Raw genomic sequence first — 27,845 nt, 5'->3', positions numbered from 1 at the left:
CGACTCTTTCTATCTGACAGACATGCAATATATAAAATCATGATATTTCCACTTCCCACCATGGCATCTTTTTAGAATACAATTGCCAATACACCAGCAACAGAAAGGGCTAGCGCGATTGACCATTCGGCATTATGACCTTTGGCTGAAACGGCTGCATCCTTGTGAGAAGCAAAGATGTTATCAAAGCCGGAAAGGAAAGGAGAAGAAGTATGTGTTGTTGTGGACGATGAATCAGATTTTGCTTTGTCTTTTGAATCTTTTGGCGTTGGTGTTGGTTTTCCAGCGCCTGTAACGCTTGCCAATGCTTTATCAATCTTTGATTGAACATCTTTGCAATCACCCATTGCAACATTGTTACCGGCTTTCATACATCCAAAAGCATTTGTAACTTGCGGTGAAAGTTGAAAGCCCGGTCCATTTGTAATACTTGGACCGATAACAAAACCTTTTGTTTTTGTATAGGTTTTACCGTCAATCGTATTTACGCCATCATTAAGTTTATGACCATTAATTTCAACATCTCCATTTGTGATGGAAAGATTGCTATCGACATTATCGTTGTTTGTCGTAATTTCATTATTGTCTTTATTGTGGAATCCAAAGTTGATCAATCGTTTGTTCATCCCGAGACCTTCGCTGTTTTGTGCAGCTAGTGCAAGCCATGAAAAGCTGAATGCAGTCAAAAGTACGAACAATAAAGATTGTGAGAATTGCATGATTAAAAGTTGAGAATGAAAGAGAGAATTGAGTAGAAGAAAGGGTGACCAGCACCGTTGAAAAGAAAACGAGAAAAAAAAAGGTGACCGAGTGGATAGAATCGAGGAAATCAACGGCCACGAAAATGATCATGAATCAACCTTTTTATACCCTCTCCAACATTTCATTCATAGACAGACCATGACATCTTTTCCACGGTTCACGTCACCTCAAGTTGGTATGTGGCGTTTTGGCGTAAAAATCGATGCAAGTTGGCGTGTTCCGGCGTAGCTTGATCGAAAGGCATTGCGCCTGTTCCGTTTTGCTACTTTTGCCTCTAGCGCACTCCGGGCGTAGGGAACTGATAATACCCAAAGCCAACCAACGCCAAAATTGTTCCCACATGCCATCTCAATAGCAGCGATCAATCAAATATAGCACCTTCTAGCTCTTTAAATTTGACGTCACAATCCTGCAAGTCATTGTGTAATTCAACATTGATTTTTGGAAGGGTAATGTACATGAGTAGTAAACAAAGTGGGGGCGGGGATTTCTTTTCCTTTTTTATTAAACTCCAGAAGATGAAAAATCAAACGAGATACCAGGTCCAAAGCTGCTGACCATAACCGGCGTATTTGCGCGAGTTTGTTGAGCACTCAAACCTCCACCTTGACCATGTGATGGATTTTGATGTACCCTTGGACTTTGATCCATTTCTCCATTCTGTCCGTTTCCTCCTAACATAGAAGCAATGGCAGAATTAGATCTTTGATTTCCATCGCCTTGGTTTGTCGTTGGATACATTTCTACCATTCCATTCGCCAATCCATCCAAAGGTCCACCAAAGCCAGGTGGAAGCAACGTACTCCAGAAGCTTTCATTAAGCAATTGGTCGATATGATCTCCAGGTAAAGCCGCATTCACAGTTCCATCTCCCGTCAACATGGCAGCTTGATCGGATGTAAGACCGGCGCGCAAAGCAGGATTAGAATGAATAGATTGCCCATTGATAAATGCCTGGTCTGCATTCTGAATATCTTGTGCATTTGACATTCCTTGAAGGCTATTAGCAATATTTTCAGGATTAGGTCCATTCGATGAAATAGCTGCATCATCTTGTCCTGTAGAATCAATCGGAGAAGCAGCTCCACTTTTGTAAGGAGTCGTTGCACCACTTCTTGTCGAACGTTCTTGTCTAGATTGCAAAAGAGCACGTAAAAAGGTTGCATAAAGCATTGGCATATGCGTTGGATCCATAGAAACTTCTTCTAACGTATCAGCACAAGTAGTAACAATATTGATGATCTCATCTTCATCAACGAAAGCAGAAAAAGCAGGTCTTGTCAATTTGAGCAAGAATACGCATGCATATGCAAGGATGATAAAGTGCGTATCAGGAGCATAGCTTAGAACAGGTCGCATTCCTTCGCATGCTGCCTGAACGACTTTCTTGGCTGCTTCCAAACATTTTGAAAGGTAGATTCCTTTGTCCATTCCACTTCTTTTGGGGAAATCCATAGCATGTTGCAAACCAAAGCTGTTGAGCAGTAAAACGGCATAATTGTACCGCAATGGCGCTTGCTTGGTGATAAAGTGCATAGTGCGGCGGTCATGATCAGCATCAATGCTTGGCACTTCTGATAGATCGGCATCGCGTAAGCGTTCTGCCAATTTACGTTCCTCCCTTGATGCAGGACGCAAAGAATGATCTATCTCTTTATCTTGGCTGTACGGAGTGGTGAAGAATCCACGTGCTTGCCAGAGATCATGCCATTCATTCAACTGTTCATTGAAGATTCTCAGGGTGGTGTTGTAGTCAATCTCTGTGTTCAGTCCCGATACGGTCGTCGTTGATGAAAAGAGGAAATCGAACTGTCTCGTTGAAATCCGCAAAAGTTCCACCAAAGCAGACAAACCCATATCGTATAACTTGCTCAATCTTTGCATGCCCCAATGACGACTATTGCGAATGATCCAATCTTCTCTGATCGTCCAGGGTTTTCCCATTTGTCCACTGATCGAACGATCCACACAGAAGCAGAACAACCATGTTCTTTCACGATTGATGATCTCTCGTTCGCGCTCCAAAACAGCAGGATCTTCAGAATCGGTTGTATTTGGTATTGATGCCATAGATTTACGATGCAAGTTCAAATCTGTTGCCATACGAATCGCAACACCACTGAACAACCAAGTTTTGTCTTCTTCAAATCGTTGAGAAGGCGTTTGCCAGACGGACAACAATAAAAATCCCTGTACAATTTCAACACTCTTGAATCCTCTGCTCATCACCACATAAGCGCATTTCCGCACAACTTCAAGGCATTGCTGATGCAAATCGGGCCTCTTCTTGTAGTACTTGGATGCAATCGTGCAAATCACAGTGAACAAGAACGGACTTCTGCCACAAACCATCGTAGGTGTATGCCAATCAGGATCAAAGAGTACGACGTGTTGACTGCAATTATGGAAGAAGACTTGGAATAATTCCAATACTTCTTCCGAAGTAACAATTCCTTGAGTGAGCAAATCCGGCGCAAGTTCGCGTTCGATAACAATCTTTCTCAATGGTAAAATTGTCATAGGACCAGGTTTGAAATATGTTTCTGAAGCGACTCCCACTTTTGGTGTTTCAACCTTTTCCCTTCCTGCTTCGCTACGTGCTGAGCTTGCTCTTCCTTCGCTTGTGATAGATGCGGGAGCAGCATCGCTTCTTTGTTTGTTGGGACTATTGCCATCCGCATCCTCCGTTCCTTCTGCCTTTACACTAGGACTTTCCCCGACAGCTGTATTTTTCGTAGCAGATGTTGCAGCACTAGCAGGACTTGAAATATTGCCAGATGCTGATGTATTGGAAGTCGCATCCGCAGCAGCCCGTAGTGCTGTTCGGATTGGATCTTCTTGACGATTGCGTGATAGGCGTCTGCTTCGATGATGATTATGTAGACTTGCTTCGGCTAGAAGACCAAGAGGGTTGAGTGTATTATCGGGCAGGCTATGCAATCTAGGAGATGATGCTCTCTGCTTTCTTTGCGGCAGTTCTGGTTCCACGAATCGCGCTCCTTTGACAGTCGTGCCATCAGCATTCGTCTTTGGTTCGCTTTGTTGGCGGCCATTCTGCGTTGAGCTTCCTACAACCAAATCTGGTTGGGATTTACTAGCCAAAAGAGCATGATCATCCCTTGAGCCATCTTCATGATTACGAGAAAAAGCGCCTCGAATAGATTGACCAATCTGCATTCCTTGTGCCAAAGATTCACTTGATGGACCCGCTGATGGTTGTCGAACAAGATGTTGAGCAGAAGGATCGAGATTGTACACACGTCCCAACTCATCGGCTTCATCGGTCGCCTTCCAGCCACGACGTAGCCTTTCCCTATCGTCTGATGCTGAGCCCCATTGAGCTCGGTCGTCCAAGTATTTCGATCGACCGCCGGCCATCACACCACCTTCAGGAGTTGGGCTTCTAGTCATGATCCCGGCAGATGCACTGAATGCTTTTGAAGGGTCTTTCAAGCTCTGAATGAGAGAAGACATTGTTGCTTCCATCTTGCGCAGGCTAGCAGCCATTGCTTCTGTTCTCTGATACTTTCCGGATTTCTTGCCACGATTTGATTCTTCGAATATGCATTCATGATTTGTATTCTTGCAACGATCACATGGTGGACCACTTTCTGCACCTACACATCTCATCTTTAATCTTCTGCAATTCTTGCATGCTTTTGCACCACGAGTAGGTTTAGGTTTCTTTGCATCAGTTCCTCCTGCTTGACCTGCTTTTCCCTTTCCGGCAGCGGCACCCTTTCCATTCTTTTGTTGTGCTTTGGTGCCTTTTGCTGTTGTACTATCTCTCTTTCGTTTCTTTGATGATGATGGTTCTGCAAGTTGATCTTCCTCTTCATCATCATCTTCTTCTTCGTCATCCTCATCGTCCTCTTCCTCATCTTCGTCTTCGTCATCATCATCATCTTCTCCACCTTGTTCGCCTGCATGTGGACTATTTCCCCATTGATTCATCGCGCCCATACTACCATGTCTTGCCATAAAAGCAGCATGTGAATTCGTTACCGGACTTCCATAAAATGGCGTTGGTGTACCATAATGTGAACCAGGACGTGAATTGAGCATCGGACCACCGGGACCGGGTGAAATAAAGTGAGGCGGATGGGAAAATGCACTTTGTTGACCACTTGCCGGTGGTGGCTGTTGACCACCTCCGTACATTTTTGCGGTGGTGGTGGTGGATGTGGTGAGTGGTGTGTTCTAGCTCAGTATTGCGAGTGTGATCGACTCAGCACGACGGCGAAAAAGATGAATTGTGCCCCTTTTTCAATTGAACCGGAAACGCATCCACCCTTCCACTGCGCTTTGTTGGAGGGATTGCACTCTAGCTTCTGTTAGGTGATGAATGTATGAATCGAATCTCTCTTGCAGATTGACTAGAGTTCGTTGATGTAATGTGGGGGAAGCAAGAGCAGATGATGGAGAATCGTTTGCATTGCATGTAGGATGCCAATTCTACTTTATCCGGTTAACTATTTCCATTTTTTTCTCTTCCTTTTTCTTGTTTAATTATACGCGGAGGCGGCAGGTCAGCAGCATATAAAAAGCACACTTTAATTATTCGTCTACCGTACGGCGTACGCACGCAGACTTATGCGTAGTGCGTGTTAGAGTTTCATCCGAACTTTTAGCCCCCCCAACGCGTACAATCAGTCACTAAACGCCCGCGAGTCAGGAATGAAAATCACCGGATTGCCGATGCGGCAGCGAAGTAAGGATAAGCCACTATTAATAATGAGTGTCAAACGACTTCTCCGAGAAATGAACACATGACGGATCGACAGAAAAGGATGAAAATTAAAAGCATGAATGGCTATTCTACATTTATTCTGCTACGATCAGACTTGCTTTTCCATAGCCAGTTCCGCAACAAAGGGTGGCCACTCCAGTTTGCTTACCAGTCCTGCGTAATTCTGACAATAAACTGGTAACCAATCTACCACCTGATGCACCCAAAGGATGTCCAAGAGCGATTGCTCCTCCTTTTACATTCACTTGATCATGACTTATTCCCAAATGACCCATAGTCATTAAAACTTGAGATGCAAATGCTTCATTGATTTCCCATAAATCAATCTCTTTTGCATCTAATCCGAATCGATTGAGTAGCTTTGGAGATGCATAAGCTGGTCCAACTCCCATAATATCTGGCTTGACACCAATCGTTGATGTTCCGACCCATTTACCCAAAATTTCCATACCCAACTTCTCTGCCACATCACGACGTGCCATTGTCAAAGCAACAGCACCATCAGAAACTTGACTTGAATTTCCGGCAGTTGACGTTCCGTCTTCTTTGAATGCAGGTTTCAATTTAGCCAATGTCTCTTTTGTTGTTCCTTTTCGTACACCTTCGTCCTTCTCAACAAGTCTTGTTGTCTCATTACCTGCGTCGTCCATCCAACGAACTTCGATCGGTTCAATTTCTTGGGCTAATCTACCATCTTCTTGGGCTGCAGCTGCACGTTGTTGACTTGTAGCTGCAAATTCATCTTGTTCATCTCTTCCGATTTTCCATTGAGCGGCAACGTTTTCCGAAGTCAATCCCATACTCATCAAACAATCTCTTGCATCTTGATTTGGTGATTGTGCCATTGCAGGTGAAAGTTTTACTGGGATTGCTCTAGTTCCCCAATCTCTCGTCATACTTTCTACTCCTGCTGCAATTCCTACTGCAATCTGCCCTGTTTGAATAGATTGTGCAATGTTTGTGATTGATTGCAAAGAAGATGCACATTGTCTATTTACTGTACTGTATGCGCTCGTGATTGGCATTCCAGCATGCAGAGCTGCCAATCTACCACTTTTTGCGCCACCTAATTCCATCAAGACTGTTCCGGTACAAATATCCTCGATTGCATCGATTGAAACTCCTTTGTTCTCTAATCTCTCTCTTGTTCGTTGTAGCACGAATGCCAATAATTCTTCAGGATATGCATCTTTGTATCCTTTTTTCATTCTTGCAACTGGCGTTCGTAGAGCAGTTGTGAAAACAACATCATCCGGTCTCTTTTTCAAGATGCCTTCCAATGCACTCTTATCACGTAGTGTTGCCGAAACACGAAATGCTCCTCTTGCGAAAGACATTATCTGAAGAACTTCAAAAGGGGGAGTATGAACTGGTGGAGAGGAAGAACGAATGAATGATCAACCTCTTCTTTTTCTATTTATACACAGGCGCGTTAAAAGTGCGGAGAAAAATCACATCAATCACTGCACTGGCATCTCCGAACATCGGATCGGAATCGGGTCAAGTAGCGCTGCGCTAGGCTTGTGATTTTAGAAGAAAGAAGTCCGGTTGCAATCGGATGTATTGAAAGAATTCACTCATTGTTTGTTCATTGATTAATGAATAAGATTATCGATATGAACAAATAATAAAGAGACATAAGAATATAACATGAATAAAAGTTATCATCAAGCCAAAATACCAATGCGATCCAAATCAGGACCATAAGTGGATCCACCAATTTGAATACTGTTTCCACTGCCAGCCTTGAATCCATCAAGGGAAACTCTGTAATTATGGGCAATATCAGCATCCCAATTATAACCTGAAAGTGGGAAATTAACAGTGACGGGAGATCCACCGTTTACGCTTATTGTTGCATTTCTTGCATTTGTTCCCATGTTCAAATAACCAATCTCACAATTTATATAATCAAACAGGATTGTTGCCGTTGAACCACTCGTGTTGATATTGTCGAATGTAACTGTATTTCCACTTCCATTTCCAATATCTCCAACCTTTTTACCACCAGTGCAACCACTGCAGTCTTGTACGTTTGTATCACCTGCTAATTTACCAGAAGTGGCTGGAATCCAATCCACGTTTGGAGATGCATTGTTGGAATATTTGATAGAACTCAACCGTAAAGCGATAGATCCATGTTCATCAACGTTTGCGGTGTAAGAAGAAGCGTCTTGCTTTGTGCTTCCAGCAAAAAGATCGGCAACGTTTGCTGAAGTGATGTTCAAAGCGGAAAAGTCAACGGTTAAAGAACGTGAATTTGATTGCCAATTGATTGCATGAACGGCCAAATCTCCATTACTCAAAGGTCCTGCATGTAAATCATGGTCTCCTGTGAATCTTTGTACAAGCTTGATAGGTTTACCCAAGTCATCTTGATTGATCGCAATTAGCGCTTTGTTTGTAAGTAAATCATGTGTTTGCGAAGAAGCTTTTGTTAAATCTGTTGAAATCATCAAAGCAGATTTAAGCATTGCCCAATGTGCAAAGTGTGTCTGTTGTTCGGCAAATGTCAAACCACCATTACCAACTTCCAACAAATCAGCATCTCCATGGAATCCGGGTCCTGTCTTATCGGAAGCAGCAATTGGAATTGCTTGATTTAAGATACGAACGACACTTGCCCATGAATCGTTAATGTCATCGGATAATCGGAAAGAGGAAGAAATGTTCTTTGTCCAGTCAACCGGTCCTTCCAGCGTATTTTCTGGTGTTTGATAAGGTACACCCCATTGGCATGTCAAATCACCTTTAATTCCGTTCGCATGTAACGCTCTTGTCATTACTGAAAATCTTGTAATGAAATCCGTTCTTGGATTTTTTGGTGCATTATCAGCGGCAGTTGGACCTGAAGCATAACAATTGTCATACTTCACATAAGAAGAGTTCCAGCTAGCAAATTGAGCAGCATCAGCCGATTCATGACCTAACGATCCTGCGGTTGGAGAAGGAACAGTTGTATCACATCCTTTCACACCTGCGTCCGTATACATTCCAAATCTGAAACCACGTTGAGTAGCATATTCACCCATTGCTTTCAAACCTGAAGGGAATGCACTCAAATCTTGTGAGATTGCATTACCGGCAGAACTGTTTCTTGATCCATCTGTTGCTTGCCAACCACAATCGATTTGAAACATTTGATATCCTGCTGCTAAATAACCATTACTCTGTAAAGCATCAACTTGTGCTTGTGCAAATTGCTCGGTCGGTGAGCATGCTACTGCGTTGTATGTATTGTATCCTAACACAGGCTTTTGGAAATCTGTATCTGCACGAGTGGCGAGTTTGTGAAGGTGAGCAGCATCGACTGCGGCCAAGATGGCTAAGCCTAAAGTGATGAAAGATGGTGTCAATTGCATTATGGGGGGAGAAAGGGGTTAAGATGCGGTGAATAAGAGAGAGTTTTACATTGTGCTTCTTTTTATAACTTTTTCTATGTCATTCTTATGATGATGCTTTCGGCAATCTACTCTAATCATTACGGAGATCTCTATATGACAAAACGTCAAAGAGGAAGAAAACCTTTTCTCGGTGATCTTTGACCCCAGATTTTAGCGTCTTTCTCCATATTTTAGTTTCGATTTCTTTTGATTATATAATTTCTTGACTTATGGCCGAGTTTGCGTTCATTTCCGTTTAAGCCGTACACACTCAAGCATAACCTTAATGTTCGTTCACACAGGCCGGCCTTAGGTGACGGGTTCAGCCCCGCGCCGCGTCGAATAGAAGCTTCGTTGGCCGTTGTGCCTAAGAATTACAATTCGGAAAAAGGTGACTGAAATGAGTCAAAAAATAATAAAGTAAAGGTATTAATCCGAAGAAAGGCGAATCTTGTGGATATATATAATGGTTGAATAGAAAAACACCTTTTACGATCTTAACTATATCATTCATACCTTTTCACCATGCAAGAGCAAGAGGCTGAAAAGATGACAATGGCAGCAACAAGGAGGGACGTATCACCTTGTTCTTCCAGTCAAACACGTAGAGCAGAAGATGAAGAATTACATTCTGGCTGTCCTGTTCCTGCAGGTGCACCTTCCAAGGTGGACGGTGATGCGATAGAAAAAGAAACAGATACAGAAAACCAACCACAAACACCAACCCTTCCTTACGTACCAGACGGCGGTCTACGTGCTTGGATGAATTGTGCAGCAGCTGCGGTTTCATTTATGTGTTCTTTCGGAATCGTGAACGCATATGGAGTTTTTCAAGATTATTATAAAAATGTTCGACTTTCAGGTGAAAATGAATCAATTGTAGCATTGATTGGTGCAATTCAACTTTTTATTTTGTATGGTACCGCTCCGATCGTTGGTAAAATCTTTGATAGTTTTGGCACGCAAATCGTTTATCCTGTCGGAAGCTTTTTAATCGTTTTTGGCTTGATGATGGTTTCGCTTGCTAAACCTGATCAAACTTATCAATACTTCTTAGCACAAGCTGTTACGTTTGGATTAGGATGTGCTTTGATCTTTACGCCCGGCTTGGCTTTGATGGGTCATTATTTCAGACGGAAACGTGCTCTCGCAATCGGTTTCGTAGCAGCAGGATCGAGTATCGGTGGTGTAATCTTTCCAATCGCTCTGCAACGTCTTATTCCACGTATCGGATTCGGATGGGCAGTCAGAGTGATGGCTTTCATTGCTTTAGGCTGCTTGACGTTTTCCTGCATAGTTGCAAGAACATATTTACCACTTCGAAAGACGACAACTCGGGAAGTCTTACGTGCAATCGATTTTGGAGGTTTCAAAGATTTACGGTATATACTCGCAAGTTTAAGCGCTTTCGTTACATTTTATGCAATCTTTATTCCTTATTTTTATATCAAACAATATGGACAATTACGTGGAATGTCTGTTGAATTATCAAATTATCTTTTACCTCTAATCAACGCTTTAGGTGTTCCATCAAGAATTGCTCCCGGTTTATTGGCACCTAAATTCGGTGTCTTGAACTTGATGATCTTTTTCACAACAATTGCAGGCATTCTAATCTTGGCTTTATGGTTACCTTCCTCGAATAATATCGCAATCATTTGGTTTGCCGCTCTTTATGGTTTGTTTTCTGGACCATACATCTCCCTTTTACCGGCTTACATTGGAATCATCACACCTCAACCCGTTTATGGTGCCAGATTGGGTGCTCTTTATTTGGTCGTCGCTGTGGCCTGTTTAGTAGGCACGCCAACAGGTGGTGCTTTGGTCGGCTCGAAAGGTGATTTGGAACATTACCGCCATTTGATTGGCTTCAGTGGTGCTTTGGTCCTTTCCGGATCATTGATCCTCGTCTTAATCTGGTTCGTAGAAGCAAGAAGTATGCTACAAAGACGCAAGGAAAAGGGTGATTCATCTCCATTGCGTTTAGCAGATTTCCGTTTCTAACACTGTACTTTTACTGCATTCTGCTTTTCGTTCATTGTATAACATTTTCAAAAAATTCAATCGATATACATTTTCATCATAAATCATCTTAAACCCAAGTACGCAATCCGCTGCCTAATCTACCAACAGTTGAAATTTGTGAAATCTTGCAAACCGTATTGCGGAATTCTGCCATATAACGTGCTCCCGTCAATGGATCTTCTACGGCACCTGCTCCAGCAGCAGGAATGAGAACGTGACTTCCTGCACAAATGACGAATGCTCGGTCGTGTGGATCATAAGCAGTCACAGGAACTGCATCTCTTGGATTGCGATCGGCCATTGCTAGGATTTGTTGAGCAGTTTGAGCGGCTCTAGGCGCAGGGTTCAAATCTAACAATCTTCTTGCAAATCCGCCTGCCATCTTTGTATTTCCGGCTTTTTGTGCTGCATTCATTGCTGTTCGTAATGCTAATTGTTGATGAGGCACTTGCATTTGTGCGTGTGTGAATAGGGCTGCCAATTCCAATTGTCTTGCAATATTGTCTGGTTCTTCAATTGTCAATTTACGACGATGCAACTCGACTGCAATACCCAGCAAGTATTCACGACATAAGCCGATCAAATCGAGAATCTCTTGTCCTTGTTGTTCATTTGTTCCAACGGTAAGGATCAACTTGTACAAAATTTTGCGGAATCCAACTTCTGCATCCTCTAATCTGTTGGCATTCACAGCTCTGTAGGCTTCTTGCAAGTCGTTGGTTCCAATTGATGCCAGTGAATAAGCTTGTGCGGGCAAGACAGCTGAACGAGCTGTTTCGTCTACATTTCTTCGTAGTGCAATCGGTATACTGGCTAAACTTGCCACTCCGGGTAGATAAGCATGACTGGAAAGATAGCATTCCAGGAAAAGAGGTTTCAAAGGTGTGAAATCAACAATACCTGCTTGACGTGTAAGAAGTTGCATAGCAGATCCAAAGCTTCCTGCTGCTGCATGATCGGCAGCCAAAGGTGAATTGCGAATCCAATGTTCTGCTTCTGCCACTCCTGGCTCAAGTGATCCTTCTGCGGGAGCATGAAGGGGCAAAGGTGCAACGACAGGATCATCTGCTTCATTGACAATTTCGCCATCGGATAATTCCCATGCTTCTTCTGCTTCTGCTGCAATTGCACCTCCGCCAACAACGGTCGGCTGCAAAGGTGCAATTCCAATGCCATCTTCATCTTGACCATCTTGTGCATCCACGAATGCATCTCCGTCAAGCCATTGGTTGGTGTCAGGTCCAGTTCCATTTACAGCATTATCACGGAAGATAGTACCGCCTTCTTCTTGTTGAGCAACCAATGCACGATCAAAGTAGCTCTCTTGTGCGCCTACGATTGGCCAATTGTACTTGTATGTTTCTGTGACAGGTGGTGGTGGTGCTAGTTTCGATGTGCTTTCATGGACGCTATTCGACATATCAATACCCGTCATTCCGGAAGATTGACGTGCTTCTTCGGCAATCTCTGCCGCAACATCCAGCAGTCCATTACTCTTTGCAGTTGCGTAGGCCAAAGCAAGCATTCCTGCTTCACGCAACACGTTCACCCGTTGCGTTGCATCGCCAAGATATAGAGAGTTTTGGAATCTGCTCAATGGATCGCCACGGCGTTCGGCAATGACTGACATCTTTGCCAATTTCTCTTTGCTTCCAGTGATGAAATATAGAAATGATAATTTGTCGAAGCTCTTTGTCTTTTGATAAGCACGTTCAACGATCTTGTGATTACCTTGTTTCAAAGCGGCTTCTCCCAATCGTTCCCAGACTTCAGTTGCATTCAGTGATTCAGCAGTTTCTAGAGCGACACCCAAATTACCGCACTCGATTGCCAGGTCGAATCTCGTACTCTTGTCTTGGACGAAGTGCAGTGCGATTTCCGGGTATCCCTTCTTTTGGAGATATGCGATAATTGCTTGACCCACCAAATTGCTTGTCTTGATGATCTTAAGAACCTCATCATAATCACCTTTAGTCAAAGCAAGCTTGAAGCGATATTCTGTAGGATCGATTGTCAATGTTTGTGGCTTTGCAGATCTGTCCAAAATATTTAGAGATTTACCGCGCACACGAGTAAGATAGACGGGTGCATCCAAAGTCTTGATAATTCCACTATCTCCTTGGGGCAAAGCATATTTGATATGGTTCAAGGTCGAATAAATCAAAACGCCTGAATCGTCCCAAGCGGCACTCTTGATACGAATGGTCTCATGCACCAAATTGCTTGTTGTCAAACCTTTATTGCTTAGTGTGATGGTGTGCTTAGACAATAAAGCGACCATGTTTCCATCACTGCTCCAGACGATGTATTTGACCGGCGGTGTTGTGACTTCCGCTAGAACCGTTTGCTGTTGAATGTCCAAGAGAGAGACTCCTGTAGCTGTGCTCAAAAGCAAACTACCTGTACCACCGAAAAAGATGTCTGTAACGGCCGAATTTGGAGGACAAGGAATCGTTCTGGTAATACTATTGTTCAAGTCCCGAACTTCGATCGTTTGTGCAGCTTTTTGCAATGTAGCAAGACGGTTACGAGCGACAAAGATTGCTGATGTTGCTTGTCCACGACGTCCAACGGCACTCGAATCGGCCAGCTCACCCTTTGTACCCTCACGCGGCAAAGGTGCAAGATCATATACGCCATTCTCTCCGCTAATGGTTGAAACTAAAACGGATCTCTCAGCGGGATTGAAGCTGAGCGTACGAGGCTGTGTCCATTGACCACCCAATTTCTTCACACTCAATACAGCTGAATCGGCACCGGATTGAAGATCCATTTGGCGAACTTGCCTATCGCGAACGTAGAAGAGAATATTTTGATGAATAGAGAATGCTGGTCTTTCACGTTCGAGTTTGAAAACGATCAAACCATTGTCGTGTCCTGCAGCGAAAAGGTTCAAGTTTGGATGTGCAGTTAAAACCCAGAATCTGTCATGTTCTCTGCGGAATGTTTGAACGGCTGTACGTTTGCCCATGTCCCAAACTCGGATCGTCTTATCTTCACCATCGGATACGATCAATTCATGACGCGGGTGGAAGAGACACGAAGAAATGTTGTTGAAATGACCTCTGCACGTATCCACTTCCCAAGCTTTCGTTTCAGACATACGCCATAGTTTCACTTGACGATCATCACCACCTGAAACGATGAGCGGTAGGGTAGGATGGAAAGTTGCCCAATTGACACCTCTTTCATGTCCTTCGAGAACATATTTAACCATTGCATCTGTATTACCAAACAAATCTGCTTGTCCGGTATTTGCTCGTGCAATTTGTTCTTCGAAACTCATTGGTTGTGCTGAAGTATTCTTTTTGCGTAGACCAGAGATATCCCAAACACGTACAGTTTGATCCATTGAAGCACTGACGATCAAGTCTTCACGAGGATGGAATTGAGCGCACATGATGTAATGGTTATGACCGGTAAGGATAGCAATGCATGAACGACTTTGCCAGTTCCAAATACGAATCGTTTGATCATCTGAAGCTGAAAGAATCCATGGTTGAGTGTGATGGAAATATGTCGTACGAACGTAATCCAAATGTCCGTTCAAGGTGAACAAGCATCTTCTTGTTTTATGATTCCAAACTTTGATACGATAATCATCACCACCACTTACCAAAAGAGGTTGAGTTGGATGAAAATCAACACCACGTACTGGACCTTCATGTTCGTCTAAACGATCATAAATCGTTCCCATTTGATAATTCCATAATTGAATACTTCCATTGTGTAATGCTGAAGCCAATAAAGGCAATCTAGGATGAAATGCTATGCCCTTTACCCGATTGGATTTTGACTCAAACTTTGTCAACATCTGCATCTTGGCAAAGGATTACAAGTAGTCGTCGATCCGTCGTATCCTATGCCCGATGTTGAGATGATAAAGCGAGAAAAAGATCTGTACCAGCGGATCAAAGGTTTGACAAGAAAGGGAAGGAAGTTGTTGTTGTAATGGAATTGGAAGAATGACTTTAATGGGCGGCGCGTGCGTGTGCATCATACCACACACTCTGCAAGCTGTCAATGCGCTGGAATTCAGGCGTACAAGAGTAAAGCACACTTTGCCAGTGTTCAATTGCAACGCGCTATTCTTACAGCTTAAATGGGAATATACACGTGCGCCAAATGAAAGCAAGGAAGACAGACAAAGAGACAGACATTTCCTCGTTGCTCCTCTCACCGTGACACTTTCCACAAATACACAACGGTCAATATGATTATCCATGGAATTAACAATACAATTACATTAGTTCTTTATGCGTGCAACAAAATCCTTAAAGCTACTCCTAGCTTTTGCTCTTGCTTTATCGACAACATTATTAGGACTGTTCGGTGCATGAGAAGGGGGAGGATGTCCTGAGATTGGGGCAGGAATTGTAATTGGTGGCACGTTTTTCAGTTGTGCACGCGATCCAGATCCAGTCGTATTTGCTCTTCTGAGATTGGAAGATGGCCTTTGATCGTTTGATATCCTTCTTTCATCATAGGAAGGTCTACGACTACCGTTTATTGCCGTCTCGGCTCGTACCAATTTAGCACGTTGTGGTGCTTCTTCTTGCTTAGCCGTGGCACTCTTTTTGTCTTCACTGATTGGTGGTGTACCACTCCACGTTTGTCGCGATCGAGAGGAATTGTTGGACGATAACGATTGAACAGGTATGCCAAGAGCTAATTCTCTTTTGATGAGCAAAGAAGGTGACGGGTGTCGCATAGGTGCAGGGTCAGATGGAGAAGGCTTTCGAACTGGTCCAGTTCCATTGCTGAACATCCTCTTTAGCGGCGAAGGCGTTCTAGATGACTTGTCCACTTGCACAGTAAGATTGTTGGGACTTACAGTTGGACTTTCTATACCCGGTGAAGGAATTTCGAGTTTTACATTATTCGATACTGGCACTTCATCGGGACTTTTTGGACTTCTAGTACGTTCAATCTTTGCTCTTCTTTCTGCTTGTTCCGCTTCTTCTAATTGTCGCATCATCGCTCTTGCTCCTCCTCCGCCTAATCGTAATCCTGAGCCAACGTCTGAACTCAACCTTTTCATCTCATTCCTCGTTCGTTTTGCTCGATTTTCTTCTTCTCTTAGCCGCACTTCTTGATCTACCTCTCTTTGCATGATCGTATCATCCGTCGACTCTTCCGGGGTAATAGAGGACATTACTGCATGATCATCTATATCTGCTTTTTTGTCAACAATTTCCTTCTGTGATTCGCCATGCTTGGCATCCACTTCGTCTGCTTGAATGTCCCGTAGCTTAGACGAATTATCTGCTAATTCGGACTCTTCTGTCTTGAGCCAAATGGGAGGTTTGAAGGATTTGCGCGATTGTTCATGCATCGCCTCTTTTCGATCTGCTAAATATTTCCTTCGTGCAGAACGAGTCCAATTGGGGGTATAATTGGGAGCCAAAGCAGCAAGCATTTTTGACTCACAATCTGGACAATTGCATTCTCCATGCAAATCTTCTTCTTCAAAAACCTCTGTTTCCGTACTTCCATCATCTTTTTCCTCTTCTTCGCATGATGAATTAGATGATCCTTTTTCTTCCGTTTCTTCCCAGTTCAGAACAGCCGCGGCAGGGTTATCCGGAGCGACGGCTTTGTTTGATATGCTGTGCACATAAATGATCGGCGGAATACGTAAAGAAAGTCTTTGCGTTAGTTGATCGATTCCAGGTTGTCTTTCCGGCTCGTCATCTTTATCAAAGCCAAACGTCAAAGGCTTTCTTACAGCAACCGGTCGAGCCAAGGGTAGCGGATTGGCATCGGGCGAAGTGGATGGAGTGCGAGACGAAGCATCTGCTTCTGAATCATTTTCTTCTTCTACCGCTCTTCCCAATGGAGAAGGGGGAGGTGGAGAGATGAGCTTTTGTCGAAGTCGATTTGCCGTTCCATCGCGTGAGATATGAAGAGTTGGCGAAAGAGAAGGTGCACGGATGGGCACACTATGAGAGCGTGAATGATGAGCGGATGATGGTTTACCTGATTCGTGAGCGGTATTGCTACTCTTACTTCTTCCTGGATCCGGTGATGCGTTTGACCATCTCCTTCCACTTTTATGAGAACGAAAAGGAAAGTGAATTCTTGAAGTCTTTTTGCCGATCAGATGTTCTTCCTTTCTTGCGAAATAGTTGTCAACGGGATCTTCTGGTGAAAAGTAAGCCGGCGGAATGACTTGACATTTGCCATAAAAAGCTACCCTTCTTCCTTGCCTTTCTGGTAGCTTTACCTCCCCTTCCCTTTCTTGTCTACCGGTCATTTGTGTAAGGTGAATATGTTGATCATCTACCTTGAAGTAGGCACATTTGGCCTTGAATTGATGATGTGGATGGATGACTAGGATCGAGTATTGTCTGATGTGATATATGATAGCATATAAGTAAAGAAATGAGGGGTAAGTAGGAGGGAGGAACCTTATTTTTCTCGTTATACTCTTTGGCTCCACAGTTTAATTGATTCCGCACTATACGCGTATAAGAGCAGCAAAAACACCGATCCGGCAAAGTCAAAAAGAGCAGTGCATATGCGGTGTACAATTTTGGACTTCCTTTCCCGCTTACAAACACACTTTCTCCTAAGCTAGTATTGCAATATATGCACAGACACCTTTCTTCTTCTTGCAATCATTTCTCTAAAACATGGCCTATTTACGACCTTTCAAAGCAGATGATCTATTCAAGTTCAACAGTGTCAACTTGGATCACTGGACGGAAACATATACGATCAATTACTACTTGAGCTACTTAGCCGTTTGGCCTGATCTAAGTTATACACAATTAACACCAAATGGAAGAGTGATGGGATATGTAATCGGAAAAGCAGAAGGAAAAGATCCAGGTCCAAAAGTAGGAAGAATGCAAAAAGAACAAAAAGAAAGACATGGTCATGTAACTGCAATCACAGTTGCACCCGAATATCGTAGATTAGGCGTTGCAAAAGGATTGATGGGTTTATTGGAACGGGCAAGTTCGGATGTCTATAGGGCTTACTTTGTGGACTTGTTTGTTCGACCTTCTAATCAGACAGCTATCGGAATGTATGAAGGACTGGGATATAGTGTGTATCGCAAGGTAGATAAATACTACATGGGAGGAGGGCCAAATGGAACTGACGAAGACGGATACGATATGCGAAAAGCACTGGCAAGAGACACAAAGAAGGAAACTGTACGAGATGGAGTTGCAGGAAGGAATACGGTCGTGGATCCATCAGCTACCATATTTGAGTCAGCACAGAAACCGAGGTGATCCCTTACTGTGAAAGTATGTGAATTATTCTCATTTGTACAAATACATCATCATTTCATATAATTACATTCGTATCACCAATACCATCAATGTCAATTCTAGCACCAGCGTTCCAGCTGTAGCCAGAGCGACTGCATTTCCGGCTGTACGAAAAGTGGGTCGAAATAGAGATCGATGAGCTGCATGTGTGTTATAGGCGACAGAGGCTGATACGACAGCACTATTGTCGGGAGCAGGTTGTTGGGTAGATGGTTCACTTGCATCAATCGTATCATTCGGGACGGACACCATCTTCACATTCACATTTTCCCATCGATCGTCATTTTTGATTGCCAGATTATACCGATACATTCCCACAAAGATTAATTGAACGGCCAAAACTGTATAAATTAATCCACACCAGTAAAAATCCCTTTCAAATAGACGTAAAATGAGAATCGCATAACTCAACTGTCCCAATGCTGTTCTGGTATATGCTCCATCGAATGTACGTTGATATGCTCTTATATCTGTTAATTCGTCATGATTGATGACTGATTCGATCGGTACATTTGAATGCACTCTCTCCATTGATGTGACTCCACCGCCGTCCATCTTGATGAGTACTCTGTATGGGTATAAACGTTGTCAGAATTCTAAGGTACCATGATCATCTTGCTCTCTCCATGTCAGAGGTGTTGGTCTTTTGATGGTAAGAGAGGGGGGAATGATGACCGATTGGCACGTGCGTTGTGCTTACTCCCAAAAAGTAGGGTGCTTTCCTTCAAGCCCCTAGCCCTGAGAGTTCACTACGCAGACGGGCGGGCTATTTTGGGGGTGACACGCACTGCAATTGTTGTAAGCTGGAAAGGCTGTGGTATGAATCCGGCTATTTAAACACGCAAACAAAAGGGAACAAGAACGTACGCACGTATGCTGCCTTTTAAAATAAAACAAAAATTATAATTTTAAGCTGGGAATGAGAAGGAAGTTATGCTGATGCAGTTTATTTAAACATTGAAGTGATTGATGTTGGAAACGTTGCTCCGAAAGTATTAAAAGGGGTTTTCATTGTTTGTATGAACACTGCTTTCTTTATTTATCACCACAACAATCAAACACACACGTACCTCAAGTCAGTTCATACTTTTGGACGTATTCATGCCGTTTGATCATCGTCAAACGTGATCAGATTTACTCAATCTTTGCATTAATCTGCCTTGATTGGCAGGAATTGCGCTCTTAAACCTCAAAGTAGATACGGCAATTCAAGGATATTTTCGTCTTTATCGTTCAAATAGTGACAGTAATCGACGATGTCATTCGCTGTATCATCTTCAAGACGGGGTCTGTCCCTTGCCACTTCCTCGTTGATTGCCTCCACCCGATTGTATTCAACTGGAAGAACAACAGATTTGCTGGTCAAGGCTGGAAGGAGCAAATCAACTCAATTTGATGTTTTACGTCTTTTTGCGCCACATTTCCATCTGTACAGCACATTGTCCGGCTCATCTTCTGTCGGACTAGCTCGCAAGAGAAAGAGCACAAATGCAAATACCAAATTCGCCCTCGTAAGACGTTATCAGCATGTTCAGCCACACGAAAGCAGCTCATCTTCGACAAATTTTCCACCACCAACGGGAAAGTCACAAAAGTCAAAAGATAGATCATCTAGCTCGCCTTCTAAGAACAACTCAAACGCTTCACAGCAAAGCTCGGAAACAGTCAATATTGCAACAACTCCCTTGAAACATGCTCAACAGGTCACAAACGTAAGCGCAGCAGAATTAGGTTCTGATGCGAATCAGTTGAGTGCATCACAATCACTATTACAGGAACAAACAGCAAAAGCTTTGGCTGCCAAAGAAGCTGAAGAAAAGTGGAAAAGTCAGCCTCTCTTGAAACGGGCCTGGATCAAAGTCAAAGAAGAGGCAGCACACTACTGGCACGGTACGAAGCTATTGGCAAAAGAAGTCAGTATCAGCAGCAGATTGTTACGTCGCTTGATGATGGGATACGGCCTTACCCGTCGTGAACATCGTCAATTGAAGAGAACGACTGCCGACTTATTGCGACTTATTCCATTCTTGCCTTTTATCATCGTTCCCTTTGGAGAATTGTTGCTTCCCGTTGCTATTAAAATCTTCCCAAACATGTTACCAAGTACATTCGAAAGCAAATTTGCTGTTGAAGAAAAACGTAGAAGACTAATCAAAGTTCGTCTAGAAATGGCTAAGTTCCTGCAAGAGACCATTAAAGAGGGAGGTATTGCAGCTACGGCCGAATTGCAAACTTCTGACGAGTTCAAGGAATTTTTCCGCAAAGTCCGTTCTACTGGTGATCACCCCTCCCCTGAAGACACGATTCGCGTTGCCAAATTGTTGGAAGATGACCTTACTCTGGACAACTTGACCCGACCTCAATTGGTTTCCATGTGCCGATACTTGCAGATCAATGCCTTTGGAACTGACAATTATCTCCGCTACCAAATTCGTACAAAGTTGAACAAGTGCAAGCGTGATGATATGCAAATCTCAGCTGAGGGTGTTGAGAATTTGAGCTTACTCGAATTACAACATGCTTGTCAAAGCCGTGGTATCCAGACGCAATACCGATCAGAAAAGAGGCTACAAGAAGAGTTGAAGCAATGGATCGATTTGCATTTACACCAGAGGATCAGTGGTGTTCTGTTGATCCTTTCTCGTGCATTTGACTACATGCCAAACAGCTCTTCTTCATCCGACGAAAATACCCAGCTTCGCAGCTTGGAATTGACGTTGAGTAGTCTTCCCGATAACTTGTTGAGCGAAGCAGAATTGAACGTAAGCAAGGATACTGCTACGAACAAACAACGATTGGAAGTCTTGCAACAACAAGAAGAATTGATCGAAGATGAGGCCGAACAAGAACAAGCAGAAGAAGAAGCACGTAAGGCAGACAAAGAACGCAAAGAACGTAATAAGGAACAAGTTCGTTTGAGCCGAGAAGAGAAGGAAGCCAAAGCAATGTTGCCAAAGGGTGAAGTTGACCCTGCAACAGAAGATGCTCGAATGACAAATGAACAGTTGACCGAATTGGGAGAAGCATTGAGCATTTTGAGTGCTAAATCTAGCGTTTTGAAAGAACGAGAGGAATTGGCACAATTGGTGCAAGAGATGGAAGAGAGTGGAGTTTGCGGAAGCGATGGTGATAAATCATCCAGTAGTGCGCCTTCACCATCCAAGGAGAAGGTAGATCAAGAAAAGAAGAATGCTGCAAGTAGTACTTCTTCCGAAGAAAAGGCTGCAGCAGAAGAAGAAACACAAGAGCAAGCAGCACGAGTGGGAGCAAGTAGTTCCGTTTCAACAAGTTCGCGTGGATTGGCCAAACGCGTTAGAAGTATGTTACAAAAGATTGATGCTCAACTTGAAGATTACGATCGTGATGTTGGAAGTAGAATGAACATCATCGAAGCAAGTCCATCAGGAAAGATTAGCGTTGATGATTTAGAACAAGCATTACGATTGATCAAACATCGACCTGATGACGAAATTTTGGAACGTTTGGTGGACAAGTTAGATATCGATAATGATGGTTTGGTTCCATTGACGGATGTTGTTGAACTTGCACGCAAAGAAAGTGGTTTGGGTATCGTTCGAGATGATAATGTGGAAAACATTCGAGCAGAAGGACATGCTTTACGCGATGAAAGAAAGGTTGGTTTAAAGAGAGAAGACATCATTGAACAGTGATGGGCTTCTTTTGGAATAAAATAAATAATTATATAGACTTGCGATGCTTTGTTTTGCATCTTCCCCTCTCTTTTATGATGATCACCCCTCCATCGTTAGTAACACTGTTTTAATAAGACAATCATTAATGCTTTACGGTCTGCGATACGAAGTGAGTTGGCTGCTTGCACGCGTCCATTTACGCGCAGTGTTACTTAAAAGAACAACACTTTTTAAAAATAGCATTCTTACTTTCACTTCCGCCATCATTGCAAGACAAGTGACAAAATGATGAGATAGAATAAGAAGCGTCACACAAGATGTCTGAAAGTTCAACGATTGATATCTCTGCTACCAGTCAAGAACAAGCATGTGCGGTAATCTCTTCAGCCATTCATCATCTCTTATTCGCAAAGGGACAAATTCATCAACCGATAGCTGTATTGCGAAAACAGAGAGATCAAGGAGGAGATAATGTCGCTTTTTGCGATGAGGATGAACAAGATAGAAGCAAGTCAAAGACCAAGAAGATTTCATTCACTGCACAGAGAAAAGAACGTAGGCTGAATGAAATGATTGCAAATGTGGACAGATTACATGATCAACTCGTTCGGGCTGTAGAAGCGGTAACAGATTCGGGAAACGCTTCCAGTGGAGATGAAGTAGTGCTCATGCTTCGTTTGGGTCAATCGCCTCTAACAATGGCTCGGCAACAATTCAAGATCCAGCTCAACGGACTCCTTTCATTACCTCGCACAGCAATTGAAGCAGATAAACATAATCCGCCCAAACCATCTATTGCACGACAAGTGTTTGGCGGAAAGATGAAGAAATCCGTCGAGCCAACTGCAAGTCAATCTTCAATGTCTCGTGTACCCGTTCTTGAACGGAAGTTAGTCAGATTCTTCTTATCTGCAAATATGGACGAATCCGGTTTGGGCAAAGCTTTGACTGCACCTATTGCGCCTACTCGATCACAAATTTTCATACAGGCCCCTAGAATAGGCTTTGCGGCAAAAGGTTGGATACCGAGACCTTCTTTAAAGGTTGCTGCCAAAAATGACGGATTGGATGGAGTGAGGACACATGCGACACATAAACAAGAACGATCTGAAGAAGGAAGCGGTTCGAACGAAACAGTCGGGACAACAGCAGAAGATGTGGATATGCTGGCACTAGGTCTAAGTCCCGTAAAGAGGAGAGCTTTAATGAGTCCGAAAGTAAACCCTGCAAAGAAGGTAAAGCCTCTAATATTCAGGCAAGATAGCGATCTAGATCACGAGCACACAGAGCAAGCTAAGCCTCTTACAGAGTTACAGAATGAGCGCACATCTCCGCTCAAGCCGATGACGACAAACGTAGACGCATTCACAGAATCGACGACTACCGATCAACCAGCTTTGACCGCACAAGAGCTCATGGACCAGAAGCGAATGGCGAGAATGCGATCAAGACCGACTGAAGGACAGCATAAAAAGACAATGAACCCAAAAGCGGATATTGGCAAGCATCCTCAGACCAAACCTATTCGAAAGCAGCGAATGATTAGCGCATCAATCATCATCAATTTCACTTCCTCTGGTCCTGAAAAGCATGATAACTTTTCGCCCCACGATCGTAGCGATAATATCTGGTATGCAAGTGATATTGTCTTGCAAGCATGTACACTTTAACTGTTTATTGTATAATGTAGTACACTGTAGAATTATAATAAAAAATGAGCAGGTATAGAATATTGTCTCTCTCCCACAACTATCCCCATGGATTATCATTGTTCCAAGCTCGTGCAGAAGGAGGTGGTGCAAGAGCTTCAGATCCGGGCATTTTGCTGTTGAAATCAGATGGTGCCCGTGCTCGTGATGTATTTGCACTTTGTGGCGTCAAATCGTTTGGTGAAGGTGACAGATTGCCCCATGGATCCAAATCATGAGAACTACCGCCAGCATTATTCGAAGCCGAGCCACCTTCTAGAGCTTGTGCACCACTGCCCAAACCTAAATAAGCGCCAGATGTACTACTTCCAGTACTGCTATACGTGGAAGAAGGTAATGAAGGTCTTCGGATATCTGCGACGCTCGAATCATCCATTGCTTCGAAATTTTGTGCAATCCTTGCAGCAGCAAGTGCTCCTGCGTTTGACATTCCGGCAGATTGAAATTGCATTGCTAATTCCCGTGCCGCTTGAGCCGAAAGACCATATTGTTGACCTGAGGACCCATAATCGGACGACCTTCGGCTACTTTCGATAGTGTCCTGTTCTGCTGCAGTGCCAGAAGGATGACTATAACCTTCGTCTTCTACATCATATGAATCTCCAAACGATAGACTGACATCTGCACTGGTATTGCCTGTAGGTGCGCTAGGAGGCAATCCGTTCGCATCAAATGTTGTACTACCAAAGGGTCTGGCATATGATTTGGCAGAAGATCGATCCTGCGGATGATTGTCACTGCTATCGACAGATTGATCAGATACAACCACTTCGGGAATCTTTTCTTCCGTAGGCGTTCCTTCCTTGTAGTCCGGCACCTCTGCTTCTGGCTCAGGTTCGATGGACTGATCTGCAATGATGCTCTCTCTAAGCTTGCTGCCTCTTCTTGGTGGAACGGTAGGGGTCGTCTTCGCTACGAGTGGAGGCAGAGAGCTTTCCAATTCTCGCACAACGATTCCATTCTCCCGTAACTCTGCCAGGATTCTTTCCGTTTCATCGCCAACGGATGAATCTTCTCGTGGGGGATGATGTTCTGGATCATCTGTCGAAGATGCATGAACAGCTTCTTCGCGTGGAGGCAAATCGTCATCGTCATCTTCCACTTGATAAGCACTTGGTCGACGTGATGAAGGCGAATCAGGTGTTTGATCACCTGTACTAGAATCTGAAGCACCGTCTTTTCGTCTGAATATTCTTCCGAATCCACCTGTGCTTGTCTTGACTGATTTGGTCTTTGGTTCGTCATACACAACTTCACGTTCAGGAATTCTGTTCAAGTCTTCCGGCTCATCAAAGTATTCAGCCGTTGTGCGGAAGCCCAATTGATCCAGAACCAAAGGCATGAATGCACGATACTGCAAATGTCCTGGAACTGTTTGCGTTACATCAACATTTTCAACTTCGGGTACTCTTTCGACCGGCCTTAATCCTGCGATAGAACCCAATCCTCCAGTCGTAGCTCGGAACAGCCATCCAAGAATCCAATCAGTACGAGAATAAGCGTTAACAAATCGACCTGCAACCACACTACGTGCTTCTTTCCATGTTTTGTCATTGGCAGTGACTGGTGTTCCGATCAAGTATACGTTTTGCACAATACCGAAATTCTTCTTTCTTGCCAATTCCACCAACGCATAAAAGACTACTCTTGCTCCTAAACTAAACCCGACTAATGTGATTGGTCGAACTCCCATCTTGCGTTTTGACAGAACATCAGCCAAAATCAAACCACATGAGTGAGCTCGATCAAGCGCATTCGACCAAGGATTATCGATGAAGTAACCCAGCTTCGTAAGCCATAAAGGCCAAGCCAGTGCTCCCACCAAACCACCAGCAATGGTTGCAGCCAAAACTTGTTGTACACCTTGAACGAGCGTTTCACTCCATAAAAGATAAATAGCATTACCCATTTCTTGCATCATATCCGGCTCCCATAACAGACTGAAGATATCTCCCATAATACTGTCCACAACGGAGAAAGGCAATCTTGGATCATCTTGCGGTCCGCTCATGAAACCAGGAACAGCTATGATACAGTTGACACGTTTGTTGTTGTGAATCGGCTTAAATTCAAATGTACGAACAGTTCGAGTACGCCTATTCATTCCTGTACCACCTAAAGCTGCACCACCAATCGTACCGGTCGAGGTGATGATTGTCGCACCACCAATTCCAGTCAAGAATCCAGTCGTTCCACCTATTCCTACCGTTCCTAAAGCAGCACCTAAACCAGCGCCGATCAAAGGCGCCATCAAGCCTGCACTTAATCCGATCACCAATCCACCTCCAACAGTGGCCAATCCCATCATGATCATACGTCTCTTGCGTGCCATTTCTGCTCTCTTTCGAACGGCTTTCTTGCCTTTCAAGCTGCCGGAAACGCTTTCTTCGATTTCCAGAGCATCAGTAACACGTTTTTCGAATTTCGTTACATCCATCCATGTCAGCCCAAGCTCTTCCGCTACCCGTTCTAGCAAGACTCGAGATCTTGCGTCATAGACACTATCAGCGGTCAAGACTAAGAAAAGATCACATAGTACTGTCCATCGAAGATCGAGAGTGATGGTTTTATCGGCACTACTCAATTCTGTTGTGACGCCTTCCAATGCTGAGGGTAGGGTATCTATCGTTTGTGGTTGACTGGTAAGTCCCATTGGGGTTGCTTTAGCATCTGCCAGAGTTTCATCCATTGTATCTAGACGTTTTGCTGTATTTGGATCCACAATGATTGTTGCCGCATCGTCTTCTCTATCGCTGCCTTCCTTGGCAACTTCATCGGTAGTTTTAATCTTTGGCTGAACTTGTGCGGTGATATCGCCATCGTCCTCTTCTTCTGCAAAGTCGACCTTCTTTTTAGACACCAAAGACTTTTTGTCAATAGATGTTTTTGATCTGCTTGGTGGCTCGCTTGGCATAACTCCAAGATCTCCATCTCCCTCTTCTTCATCGGAAGGTGGAAATGCTCCTAGATCTCCTCCATCTTCGCTGCCAAATGGTGATCTTGACCCTCCCAGGTCTCCATCATTCTCGTCATCTGAATAGGTGCGTACTTTACCTTCCTGTCCCATCTTCTGATACGGAGGAGGTGGGTCTGACGTGTCTCCTTCGATCGATAGACTGTCTCGAGACTCGGGTGCTATTTCTTTCTCAGACTCCCCTAGCTGCGTCCTTTCCTCTTCTTCTTCTTGGATCTTTGCCTCTTTCGCCCGCTCTTCTTCCTCTTCACGTTCCTGCAGTGCTACTGGGTCAAAGTCGGGATTATCGACAGTTTGTGTGGTGATCAGACTAGGCGCTAGATCAGCAATCAAAACACCATGCTCGGCTAAAGATTCAATCATCTTTTGTTCGCCCACTTCGATATCCATATGCTGGTATATACGTGCCATAACTCGTAATCGCCATTCATCTGCGCTTGCGATGGCATTCTTTTGTTCTTTACCCGGTACTCTTTCTAGTTGACGAATGATCTGCTTCGCTGCTAAGCTGACTAGGCCGACATAGGCAATCTTTTGTCCTTCAGTAAGAAGATTTTTAGTTGTATTTAGTTGAGAATGCGGAGTTGCTCCCTTTCCATCTATATCGTCCATCGGATTGGAGCCACTGGCACCGGTGAAGAGATAATCAGTTGCAGAATTGAGGTCTTCCGCCTCAACGTCATCATCCAAGCGTAATTGAGTATAGCCACGTGCTCCACCTTCATCTTCTTCGTCATCACTGTCGCTAGATGAGCTTGAGCTGACTTCTTCTCCTTTTTGCTTTCTCCGCTTTCGTCTTTCTGCTTTCTTTTTCTTATCTTCCTTCTTTGATGCTTCGAAACCGCCTGCATCGCCCAAATTTTCCGGTTTGGCACGCCAGCTGTAACCTCTCGCATCATCAATATCAAGATGTCGTCCGGTCGCATTTGTTGCACCGGAAAGTTGACCGGGCTGTGTTTGACCTACAAAGTTTGTATATCCTGAATTTGAACGACCATGACTGTATGCTTTTCTGGCAGAATAAGCATTTTTATTTTTACGAAATGTTGAATTATACGATGAACCGCCTTCGTCGGATGAAGATGATGCACCATTTCCATCTCTTACGACCGGCATTTCCTGCCAATCATCATCGTCCATCATTTTTATGTTGTAATCAACATTTAAAGCTTTATTCAGCCGCCCTTTGCTGTAGCTTTTGAAAGATGTTGTTGAAGTAGGTTGTGATGGTTGCCAATCAGTGTTGGTCATCAACAATAGGTTGCATTCTACGCGTGTAAGAGTGTGTGTTCGGTATCTTAATCTC

General features: G+C 43.7%; 12 protein-coding genes across 12 annotated transcripts; 4 read left to right on the top strand and 8 right to left on the bottom strand.

Annotated features, from left to right (window-relative positions):
* Positions 1-71: 71 nt before the first annotated feature.
* FA14DRAFT_190216 (uncharacterized protein) lies at positions 72-814 on the bottom strand (the record flags this gene model as incomplete). The annotated part of the gene is made up of 1 exon (XM_025501778.1): positions 72-814. The coding sequence occupies exon 1, from the start codon at positions 717-719 to the stop codon at positions 72-74; it is 648 nt and encodes a 215-aa protein (XP_025356627.1). The 5' UTR covers positions 720-814.
* Positions 815-1,506: 692 nt separating this feature from the next.
* Positions 1,507-4,455, bottom strand: FA14DRAFT_114933 (uncharacterized protein; the record flags this gene model as incomplete). Its single annotated transcript, XM_025496083.1, has 5 exons — positions 1,507-1,601; positions 1,668-2,333; positions 2,451-3,371; positions 3,648-3,761; positions 4,131-4,455. Coding segments are annotated over 5 exons (2,121 nt in total), but the record flags the coding sequence as incomplete, so codon positions are not given.
* Positions 4,456-5,533: 1,078 nt separating this feature from the next.
* Positions 5,534-6,872, bottom strand: FA14DRAFT_168014 (putative acetyl-CoA C-acyltransferase precursor). Its single transcript, XM_025500122.1, has one exon. The coding sequence runs from the start codon at positions 6,847-6,849 to the stop codon at positions 5,587-5,589; it is 1,263 nt and encodes a 420-aa protein (XP_025356625.1). The 5' UTR covers positions 6,850-6,872; the 3' UTR covers positions 5,534-5,586.
* A 127-nt stretch (positions 6,873-6,999) lies between these two features.
* Positions 7,000-9,124, bottom strand: FA14DRAFT_172870 (glycoside hydrolase). Its single transcript, XM_025500439.1, has one exon. The coding sequence runs from the start codon at positions 8,872-8,874 to the stop codon at positions 7,180-7,182; it is 1,695 nt and encodes a 564-aa protein (XP_025356624.1). The 5' UTR covers positions 8,875-9,124; the 3' UTR covers positions 7,000-7,179.
* Positions 9,125-9,615: 491 nt separating this feature from the next.
* On the top strand, positions 9,616-10,809 carry FA14DRAFT_114750 (monocarboxylate permease; the record flags this gene model as incomplete). Its single annotated transcript, XM_025496071.1, has 1 exon — positions 9,616-10,809. A coding segment is annotated over one exon (1,194 nt), but the record flags the coding sequence as incomplete, so codon positions are not given.
* Positions 10,697-14,898, bottom strand: FA14DRAFT_54103 (putative COP1). The gene has a single exon (XM_025502502.1). It carries the CDS (start codon positions 14,738-14,740, stop codon positions 10,988-10,990), a length of 3,753 nt encoding a protein of 1,250 aa, XP_025356622.1. The 5' UTR covers positions 14,741-14,898; the 3' UTR covers positions 10,697-10,987.
* Positions 14,899-15,166: 268 nt separating this feature from the next.
* FA14DRAFT_179677 (uncharacterized protein) lies at positions 15,167-17,176 on the bottom strand (the record flags this gene model as incomplete). The annotated part of the gene is made up of 1 exon (XM_025500940.1): positions 15,167-17,176. One exon carries the CDS (start codon positions 17,174-17,176, stop codon positions 15,167-15,169), a length of 2,010 nt encoding a protein of 669 aa, XP_025356621.1.
* A 197-nt stretch (positions 17,177-17,373) lies between these two features.
* FA14DRAFT_54087 (putative N-acetyltransferase 5) lies at positions 17,374-18,196 on the top strand. The gene has a single exon (XM_025502501.1). It carries the CDS (start codon positions 17,556-17,558, stop codon positions 18,162-18,164), a length of 609 nt encoding a protein of 202 aa, XP_025356620.1. The 5' UTR covers positions 17,374-17,555; the 3' UTR covers positions 18,165-18,196.
* FA14DRAFT_54081 (uncharacterized protein) lies at positions 18,196-18,855 on the bottom strand. The gene has a single exon (XM_025502500.1). It carries the CDS (start codon positions 18,756-18,758, stop codon positions 18,228-18,230), a length of 531 nt encoding a protein of 176 aa, XP_025356619.1. The 5' UTR covers positions 18,759-18,855; the 3' UTR covers positions 18,196-18,227.
* A 604-nt stretch (positions 18,856-19,459) lies between these two features.
* On the top strand, positions 19,460-21,962 carry FA14DRAFT_146617 (LETM1-domain-containing protein; the record flags this gene model as incomplete). Its single annotated transcript, XM_025497326.1, has 2 exons — positions 19,460-21,329; positions 21,384-21,962. 2 exons carry the CDS (start codon positions 19,460-19,462, stop codon positions 21,872-21,874), a joined length of 2,361 nt encoding a protein of 786 aa, XP_025356618.1. The 3' UTR covers positions 21,875-21,962.
* Positions 21,963-22,051: 89 nt separating this feature from the next.
* FA14DRAFT_54065 (uncharacterized protein) lies at positions 22,052-23,566 on the top strand. Its single transcript, XM_025502499.1, has one exon. The coding sequence runs from the start codon at positions 22,174-22,176 to the stop codon at positions 23,524-23,526; it is 1,353 nt and encodes a 450-aa protein (XP_025356617.1). The 5' UTR covers positions 22,052-22,173; the 3' UTR covers positions 23,527-23,566.
* Positions 23,491-27,804, bottom strand: FA14DRAFT_161081 (DUF726-domain-containing protein). The gene has a single exon (XM_025498960.1). It carries the CDS (start codon positions 27,788-27,790, stop codon positions 23,606-23,608), a length of 4,185 nt encoding a protein of 1,394 aa, XP_025356616.1. The 5' UTR covers positions 27,791-27,804; the 3' UTR covers positions 23,491-23,605.
* Between the last annotated feature and the right edge of the window lie 41 nt (positions 27,805-27,845).

This window comes from Meira miltonrushii (genome assembly GCF_003144205.1).
Source record: "Meira miltonrushii strain MCA 3882 unplaced genomic scaffold FA14scaffold_2, whole genome shotgun sequence".
Taxonomy (NCBI): Eukaryota; Fungi; Basidiomycota; class Exobasidiomycetes; order Exobasidiales; family Brachybasidiaceae; genus Meira; species Meira miltonrushii.
The sequence above is the reverse complement of the archived record's forward strand: the minus strand, read 5'-3'. Positions and strand labels throughout refer to the sequence as shown.